This window comes from Pinus tabuliformis, chromosome 2_1 (assembly GCF_031772625.1).
Source record: "Pinus tabuliformis cultivar Carrire ecotype Pingquan chromosome 2_1, CPIR1, whole genome shotgun sequence".
Taxonomy (NCBI): Eukaryota; Viridiplantae; Streptophyta; class Pinopsida; order Pinales; family Pinaceae; genus Pinus; species Pinus tabuliformis.
In genome coordinates, this window is record NC_142299.1 from 233601422 (window position 1) to 233611538 (window position 10117).

The 10117-nt window shown below is 39.9% G+C and overlaps 1 protein-coding gene across 1 annotated transcript; it reads left to right on the forward strand.

Annotated features, from left to right (window-relative positions):
• The first annotated feature begins 5821 nt into the window (after positions 1-5821).
• On the forward strand, positions 5822-9376 carry LOC149199586 (uncharacterized). The gene has a single exon (XM_089400628.1). It carries the CDS (start codon positions 5822-5824, stop codon positions 9374-9376), a length of 3555 nt encoding a protein of 1184 aa, XP_089256754.1.
• The last annotated feature ends 741 nt before the right edge of the window (positions 9377-10117 follow it).

The following is a 10117-nucleotide window of genomic DNA, read 5'->3' on the forward strand; positions in this document are numbered from 1 at the left end:
CACAAGAGAAGATAGAATTTTTGGAGCTTGAATCTCAACTTCAACAAAAGGAATTAAAATAGAGGAGTCATCATTCTGAACCTGCTTCTGTTCAGAACATTAAAACAGAATCCCATAAGAAGCAAGTTCATTCTGATCCAGTGCCCAATAAAGCAGCAGTTGTACATGCAGAAGCAGAAACTCAGTCTGCACTTCCCAAGCCCATCATCAGACCTTGGGAACAGCTTGTCCATAACAAGCACAGAACTGGTCTTGGATATGAAAAGGAATTGTCCTTGCATATTCCAGATTACTCAAAACCAATCCAATTTCAAACTACTGGATTTCTTGAGGATGATTCATCTTCACCTGTCCTTCATGACAGTTCCACTTCAGCTGTTTCAGATTCTGGTTCTCTTCCACAGCAACAACAACAGCCACCACAACAGATTGTGAAATGCCAACACTGTAACCAAGTTGGCCATCTGAAAGATCACTGTTTTGATCTTCATCCATGTAAGCATTGTCATAAAACCAGTCATTCTTCAAACAGATGCTTCAGAAACAAACCTCCTGCAAGAACAAAGATTCATCTTGGATGGATCGCTTCTTGGCAATGGGCATCAACAACCAAGAAGATATTTCAATCACATGTTAGAACTTGTTCCAGAGTATTGAACAATCTTGCAGTTGAGTTTTCTCCATCATCTCACCTTGTATCTGACAGGGGGGAAATGATGGTCATCTACAAGCTTCAAAGCCACATCAAGCGAACCTGAGCCACAACCTGCCATACCAGATTCAGAGTTGTAGCCAGAAACAAAGATGCCCTTGAGCATGCCTTCAGTTGGTAATCTAGGACACTTCCTCTAGCAGAATACTTCAGCTTCTTGCCAGCTTCGGAAGAATTCCAGGAACAAAATTGGGGACACTTCCTCTAATAAAAGACTTCAGCTTCTTGCTAGTTTTGGAAGAGTTCTAGGAATTGCATTAAGCATTCCAGAGTTGTTGGTCATCCTTAAACCATCACAGGTCGAGACTTCCCTTTTCAGGTTGAAGTTTTCCCTTTTATGCGGGGTGAGATCTCCCTTTCATGGTTGAAGGTTTTCCTCTTCAAAACAAGAGGAGCACTTCCTCTAGCAAAAGAGTTCAGCTTCTTGCCAGTTTTGGAAGAGTTCAGGGCACTGCACCAAGCGTTCCAGTGTTGGTGGTCATCCTTAAACCACCACCATTTATACCAACATTTCAGAGAGCACATTCAGCCTAGTGCTGCCATGCATTTTTGCACATTTTGTATTACAACTCTCTTCTTGGACTCATACATAACCCTTCAGAGTAAGGGGGGAATGTTGGAGACCTAATCCTCAATGGGTTAATGTGGAAGTCGAATACACAAAAGGAGTCTGAGAGACCTTGGGATGTAGAACCCAACAGTCAAACCATGTACTATAAATGTATATCATTTGTTAATAAAAATGTATTCTCATGTTTTATCTTTCAGATTATATTTTTGCCATGTGTGTTTAACAAAAACATATTCTTCCCATTTTTCTCGAACTGATTTTTAAATATACAAATATATTATTTTCAGAGATTTTTTTTTTAATAAATAAATCTAGATATCTAATCTTCTCCTTTATTTACCTTTTTTGTTATTTATTCTCCTCCTGAATTGTTCGTATGTGATTCATTTTCTTTTCCTTTGAAATGTGATTCATTTTCTTTTTTTCCCTTGAAAATTACTTCTGTATCATTTCTTTTATCTTCTCACATTGTCCAATTTCTTTTTCCTTTCCAAATTATTACTTGTATGTATTAATAAAACCAAAAGGAAAATTACAAATAAATAAACAAAATAAAATATAAAAAATAAAACCCCAACATTCGTTGATTTCTTTCCAGTTTTTTCAATTATTTCTATGGTAAATTCATAAAAACAAAATTTCCAACATATTCCTCAGACTCACTCTTAGCTTTCCAATGAGCTATTTTGCACTTAATTTGGCATTTTGAAACTCAAGTAATTTAAAATGAAATTAAAACTAAAGTTAAAAGTCCAACAAAATTAATATTAAAATGAACCTCGACAATATTAAAATGAGGGTTCGCGTCGACCCTAACGTTTATATTTGGCATTTTGAAACTCGTAATTTAAAATGAAATTAAAAATAAAGTTAAAAGTCCAACAAAATTAATATTAAAATGAATCTCAACAATATTAAAATGAGGGTTTGCGTCGACCCTAATGTTTATATGTGATTTTTCCAGAAGATCTTGGCCTAAATCATGAATCACAGAAGAGCATCCAATCCAAGAACTTAATATTAAATTAGAATAAAATAATTAAATTAGAGACAATTAAATTAAACTAATCATAAATTTCAAAATAAATATTGAAAGTTAAAATAATTAAAATTAATTTTAAAAATTAAATTAAAATAAGGCTAAAACTAAATTAATAGTTTTTAGTATTAAAATTAAAAGAAATCATAAAAACAAGTCAGTTGTACAAATTGACTCAGTAAAACTAAACCAAAATTATAATTATAGCCCAACTAAATTACAATTTAAAGAAAAAAAATAAAAAATAAAAATCATAAAATAAAAACAAAATCCTTGTAATTTTTCGATACACTTTTCTTTATTTTTTTTAATATGTTTTATCTTATCCTTGTCATCTTTCGCTACACTTTTCTTTACCTTTTTTATTTTTATTTTTGTATGTTTTATGTTTCATGGGTTAATTGCTTATACTTTGGTGTAAGATTTTAGGCATCAGCTTTTTAGCATTCGAAAGCTCGTGGATACATAATAGATGGGTTCAATTGCTATGATGCTTCTTCTTACTATGTGGACTTGCACTTAATAACAAAGAACCATAAATAAATAAGGAAAGTAATACATAAAGAAGAGAACATGTTCAATGGAGCAAATGCCATTTTCACTATGATAAAAGTGATGAAGATTCCAAATATGACCAAATGTAGTTTATATGAAGATAAGAATATAACTTATTTGTTGTTGTTATATTTTGGTCAGTGAAAGTAATTATACTTATAAAAATGCAAGAGTTATTTTTATCAAAAGTAGGATCCTTGTAACAAGTCGATATTTCGTTCAAATTGAAAACCATTGAGTAGTCCTTATTTTTCAAGTATATTTTCTTAAGACATAGACTGAATTAAATAAGCAAAATCTTAATCATTTTGATTCTTTTTGTAGGAGAATATGATGTTATTTTTGAACAAAAATTTAATGCTTGTATAACTAATGTGTTTGCTCAAATTTAAATATCACCGCTTGTTTTTGTAGTTTTGTGTACAACATTTTAAGATACAAATTGAAATTTTTATTAATGGGTTTCAATTATTTCAATTTTCAAGATGTTCATGTAACTCATTAATGTATTGAAAGCAAACCTTGACAAAAGTGATGAACAATCGTGATAATCTAATTTCAAGCAAATCGAGGCATGGAATTAATTTGCATAAGTTCACAAAACATGCATACTCATGATGAATGATTAACGACCATAAAGACTTCAAATGGCACAATAATTACTTATGTGATGAAACAAATGCAATGCAACAATCTCATCACCAAAATCATAATAATTAAGTTAAATGCATGAGTGGGATTTCACTAATGGTTTTTGTTCTTATAATATAACATCACTGGAATCCTTTTAGGATTTTTTGCTGGAGAGCTTTGGAGGCGATTTAAAATTTTCTCCCGCGCTTGCCTGGTTCTGAGCTTCAGGCCCTGCCTGGCAGGGCCGCCGCCAGCCCCGTCGCCCCTCTCTCACCTGCGCTCTTAGCTTTCAACCCCTCGGGCCTCCTGCCCGGTCCCGCGTTGGGGCCCATAGCCTCTGTTCTTGTCCCATCGGCCTTCTGCGCTGGCTTTTCAGTTCTTGAATGGCTGGGAACGACCCCCCCCCCTCCAGATCCAGAGAACTATGAGAAACTGTTTGCTTCGTTAATCCCTGACAATGCTACATCAAGAACTCGTCCTTCAGTGACAAAGTTTGTCAAGAAACTTGATGAAATCCCTGAGGTTTCTCTCCCTCCATCCCTACCAAGGAAGTCAGCAATCACCCTCGCTGAAAGAGGTCTCGTAGGTCAGTTCACTGGTCTTTGGCCCTCTCCAAGATCAGTTCAAAAATGGGTGGAACGCAACTGGAACGCGATGACACAAGGGAAAATAGCCATCAGATTCTGTGGAAGGGGCTATTACACATTTCTTTTTGAAACAAAAGAAGACAGGAACCTCATATTCAGAAACGACCCTTATTTTATGGATTCAAGAGGCCTCTATCTGAACAGATGGTCACCAGACTTCGATCCGGAAATGGACATCCCAAATGCAGTTCCGGTTTGGGTCCGTCTTCCACATCTGCCGCTCCATTGTTGGGGAGATGAATCAGTAAAGGCAATAGGGAATGCAGTCGGCAAATACATCGACAGATCTGAGCCAAGGGAGAACATGCATGCGTGTGCCAGGATTTGCGTAGAAGTAGATCTCGGGAAAGGCCTGCCGGAAGCTATCAAGATCAAGGTCGATCAATGGACGCACATCCAACAGCTGGACTACGAGCAGCTACCCTTCAAATGCAAGGTATGCCATGAATATGGACATTTCGCAAATAGATGTAGCAAGTCAAAATTAAATGAATCTATTGAAAATGAAGAATCTCTGGATGGCCCCTGGGAACAAGTAAAAAAGAAAAAACCTTCCTCCTCTCAAGGGCCTAGCTCTAAGCCCCTCCCGGAAATCCCCCCTCCTCCCCCTCCTCCCCCTACTAGCTCAGCCCCCTCCTTTCCCTCCTCCTCCAACCCCTTTGAATCTCTGGAAGTTGAAGATCCCATCTCCCCCCCCCCCCCCTTCCCCCTGTGACAACTCTTTAGCTGTCATCTCCTCCCCCAACTATAGAGAGAATCTTCACTAGAAATAAATTGAAAGAAGCCAGCCAACCCTTAGACCCCCCGAGAAAAGCAGGTAGAAAGTCAAATAAAGAACTCATAGACGAAACAACAGCGAAAGAGATGGCTACTGGAGCACAGCAACCAATGGATTCCTATCTAGACAGGCAAAAAGGAAGCGGGGAAAAAACAAAGGAGAGGAGCGGGACTCATCTAAAAATTGGTAAATGATGATTTTGGTCTCTTGGAACTGTAGGGGGATGGGCTCCTCCTCAAAAACAAATGCAGTCCGTGATTTAATAAATCAGGAGCAGCCAGACCTTCTCCTCATCCAGGAGACCAAAATCTCAGAACAAGATTTTCAAAAACAAGCCAAAAGATTTAAAAATTTTGCAGGTTACTCAACAGGTTCAGAAGTTGCCTCAGGAGGTATAGGAACTCTTTGGAACAAGAATAAATGGGATCACATCAATCTCCAATCTTGTAATTGATGGATAAGAACAGATCTAAAAAACAAAGTCTTTCAAGAAGTTTTCACTATATACAACATCTATGCTCCAAACCATTATAGGGATAAAGCCCTCTACTGGGACTCTTTATCCTTAGATTTACAATCCGCACATGACAGGAGCATAATTCTGGGAGGAGATTTGAATTTAATAAGAAATGTGGATGAAAAGCTTGGAGGAAACTTTCACGCGGATCCCTCAAGAGACTCGCTGGAGGCCATAATCCAGACCTATAATCTTATTGACATTCCCCCCTTCAACGGGAAATATACATGGAGTAACAAAAGAACCGGCAGCCACAATATCAAAGAGAGGTTAGATAGATTTCTCGTTCAGGAAAGAATCGCAGCAAGCTTCTCATCAATTAAGAGCAAAATTATTCAAGCTTCGGCTTCAGATCACAAACCTGTGGTGATGAATTTGGATAAAGGGAGAAATTTGGGGCCTCTCCCCTTCAAATACAATAAAATCTGGGATTTTAAAGAAGATTTCCGCATCCTCATACAAAAACAGTGGGCCAAGGAAGTATTTGGATCGCCCCATTACATCTGGGAAACCAAATTAAAATCTTTAAGGGCAGTCATCAAACAGTGGGCAAAGGAAAATGCAGCTATGGAAAACAGAAAAAAAGCAGATCTTTATACGCAGATGGAGCAGTGGAATCAGGAAAAAGAGAACAACCAATACACAAGTGAAGATATAATCCACGAAAATGAAATGTACAGGGAACTATACAGACAAAATAGAGCTGAGGAAGAGGAACAAAGGCAGAAATCGAGGTGCCTGTGGCTGAGGGCTGGAGACAAAAATACCTCTTTCTTCCACAATAACATAAAGCTCAGGCGCGCCGGAAATCAGATAGACAAAATAGTGGCAGAAGGAAAAGAGATCAGTGATCAAGAAGGAATTAAAGAGGCAACTTTCAATCATTTTAAATCTCTTCTTACTGCAACCCCCCAGCAGTCGGATAGCTCTAATTTTCTCAGCGTTGTCGAGAGTAAAATCACAGACTCTCAAAATAGAGAGCTGGACCAGGACATCTCAGAAGAGGAAATTAGATTGGCAACCTTCAGTATGCAGCAGGATAAGGCCCCGGGCCCTGATGGTTTCACGGTCGCCTTCTTCCGAAACCATTGGGATACAGTTAAAAAAGACTTTGTGCGAATGGTAAAAAATGTCGTCAAAAATCAGAAGATGGGAGAAAACACCAAATCTTCACACCTCGCTCTCATCCCTAAGGACGTTAACCCCCTTTCTTTTGACCGCTTTCGGCCAATCTCCCTTTGTAATGTTTCTTACAAGATCATCACCAAAATATTAGCCAATAGGCTCAAAAAGCTCCTTCCCCATCTAATCTCAGAGAATCAAGGGGGATTTTTTCCTCATAGGAAAATCACTGATAACGTCATCCTGATACAAGAAGCAATCCACAGCAGCATCAGCAGGAAAGAACGAGGCATGATAATCAAACTAGACATGGCAAACGCTTTTGACAGAGTTGATCACCACTTTCTAACAGCAGTCCTCAAAAAATTCGGGATCTCAAAATTTTTTATAAGCATCATCATTGGGTGTATCTCCAATCCCTGGACTGCTCCCCTGATCAATGGTCGTCCAAGCAGTTACTTTAGAAGCACCAGGGGACTGAGGCAAGGCTGCCCTCTCTCTCCCTTCTTATACATCATAATGGCGGAAACCTTGAGCATTCACTTAGAAAATCTTCGCAAGCAAAAAGAGATCACTGGAATTGGTATAGAGAGAGGGACTAAAGAAATTAACCATTCGCTCTTTGCGGATGACACCCTACTCATTGGGGGAGCCTCAAGTCTAATGGCAAAAAGATTCAAGAAAGTATTGGATGCCTTCCTAGCAGCCTCAGGAGGGATGCTGAATAACAAAAAATGCAAGATATATACTTGGAATGTCTCTGACCAAATCAGGCAAAGAATTTCCTTGATATTGGACATCCCAGTGCAAAGGAATTGGAGTTACTTCTCTTATCTGGGCCTGCCTTTAGCCAAAGAAACAGTCAAGGCTGAGATTTGGGCCAAACATATAGAAAAGATGAGAGGTCTCCTTCAAAGCTGGGGAGTGTCTTGGCTAAATTTGGCTGGTAGATCAACCCTTATAAAGGCTATCCTCTCTGCTCTCCCCATCTATCAATATGCGGTTACTTTGGCTCCTGCCAGTATTCATAAGCATATGGAACTAATTATGAGAAGCTTCCTCTGGCAGGGAGGAAAGCAAGATTCTAAAAAATTCAGCCTTGTCAAATGGGATCAAGTAATTCTTCCATACGAAAAAGGAGGCCTAGCCATTAAAATCTCGAGCCTCTCCAACCGTGCTATGGGTTTCAAGCTGATCTGGAGAATTCTCAATGGCAAAGGCTCTTGGTGGGTGGAGGTCTTGAAAAGAAAATATCTCAATGGACCGAACTCTAATCTCCTCTCCGAAACAATAGCTGAAAGATCTTGCACCCCTGTCTGGAAGCTCATCAAAAAAGTTCTCCCTCAATTCAGAGACAACATCTCCAAAGTGCCTGGAAACGATAAGGATATAAACATCTGGACTGATAGAATCATGGGTGCCAAACCAAGAAACCTCCTTCAAGACCTCAGACCTCTGCAAATTTGGATGGAAGCTAAAAATTTAACCTCCTTGTATGATATCTCAATATGGGACCACAACATCTGGCAAGATTGGAAGGACCTCCAAATTCCCAATGAACTCAGAGATCATTGGTCCAATCTTAAGGTCTCTCTCACAGGCTCCGCCCCCACCAACATAGGGGCTGAAGATAGGTACATCTGGGATCCCAGCGGAGGAAAATTTACTGTCAAAGAGGGATACAAATTTCTTCAGGCATCCACTTCAACAGTCAAATGGAACCTCTACACAACTGTTTGGAAATCAGAGTGCCTACCAAAGATCAAACACTTCAATTGGACTCTTCTTAAAGGCAAGATTCTCACAGCTGAGAATCTTAGGAAAAGAGGGATTTCGGGCCCCTCAATATGTTGCTTCTGTCGTGCTGAGGAGGAAAGTAGTCATCATCTTTTCTTCCTCTGTCCTCTCGCCCAAAGCTGCTGGACTCAGATTATCAGACCAATGGAAATTGGAGAGACTTTTGACCAGCTCTCCTCTCTCCAAAAAAACTGGGTGAAATGTTATCCTTTTCCTAAGAAAGGCAAAAACAACATCATCCGCTTGTGGAAATGCATCCCAGCTACTCTCAGTTGGCAAATCTGGCTAGCTAGGAATAATTGTATTTTCAATAACAAGAAGCCAAATCCAGCCCGCATACTGGCAAAAACTATAGCGCTCATCTCTGAAACAATAAGTGCTAATTCCGTCGCTCCCCCAGATCAATCAAGCTGGCACAAAGAAGAGACTGATTGGTACAACAAATTCTGCATCAGTTATATTAATAATCATCAAGCTCAACCCAAAGCATACACGAGAAGGATTCACTGGAAGCTCAGAGGCACCAAGGAAGAAGTAAGTCAATGGATTCTAGACCAGAATCGTCCCACTCTGCATTTTGACGGAGCCTCTAAAAACAATCCGGGGAAAGCTGGAGCAGGGGGTATTATAAAGGACCATCAAGGCAAAATTCTTGTAATCTATGAATGGGGATTGGGCCAAATGTCAAATAATATGGCAGAAGCTTACAGCCTTCTCCTAGGTACCATCATCCTGAAACGGTTGAGAATTAGGAATCCAATCATCCTGGGAGACTCGGCCATCGTTATTGCAGCCTTGGTTTCGGGGGCAGAATTCAAAAAAGCGGCCCTCAATAATATAAAGCTCAGGATTGTGGACAACATCAGAAATATGGGGGACACGACTTTCAAACATGTCCTAAGAGACAACAATACAGAAGCGGATTCCTATGCCACCAAGGCCTCCAACAGACAGAATGGTCAAGTTCGGGAAAATGACTCCATCTATGAAAAATCAATGCCGTAGTTGGCTTAGCTGCCTTTCAAATCCTCTGATTAGTCATATCAGTATGTCTTCGAACTCAAGTCTCATCAGTCATCATATCTCCTCTTGTGCTCTCTATCCAAAATTAGACAAGTCGCACGCAGTCTGCCACATCTCGACTTCGTCCCTTCCTTCTCCTCACTTGCCACTCAATTAACCTGGATCGATTATGGGACCTTGACCCCTTAGGCCTCTCATGACTCTCCCAAGAATAAATTAGGTAGGAGTCCTTTCAAAATCCCCATAGACTGCATCAAAGATCCTAAGTATGATCCCAAGCCCGGCCAGATCTTTGAGTATATTTCGTCTTTCCTGCTTGCTCAGCCTACCTCTCCGCTTTATATATCTCCGAACCTCTCCCTCTATGCGCATATCAGAATCTCACTCTTTAATTCGCAGAAGAGCAAAGGTCCAGTCTTTGGTAACCAGCACCAGGAGTCCTGTAGCAAGCGTGGTCGCCATCAGTCCAGCATAGTCGAGAGGCCGCCTTCAAAAGCCTCCAGGGGTAACTTCTGTAATCTCCAGGCTCTGTTTCTGTTCTTTGCTAACCAGAGGTACTTTAATTTGGTAAAACACAGTGCTCGGTCGTTATACATCTGCGTGGTCTCTTCTCTGGTCTGTGCCCGCCTCCAGTTATTCTCCTCATATTCTTCCTGTCTCCCTCTCCCTCTTTACTCCCCCAGATTCTTCTCCCTGTTCCTTTATTGCATCCCCTCCCCCAAA

Excerpts from the sequence above, each read along its gene's own strand:
- LOC149199586 (XM_089400628.1), top strand. The coding sequence starts at position 5,822 with ATGAATTTGGATAAAGGGAGAAATTTGGGGCCTCTCCCCTTCAAATAC.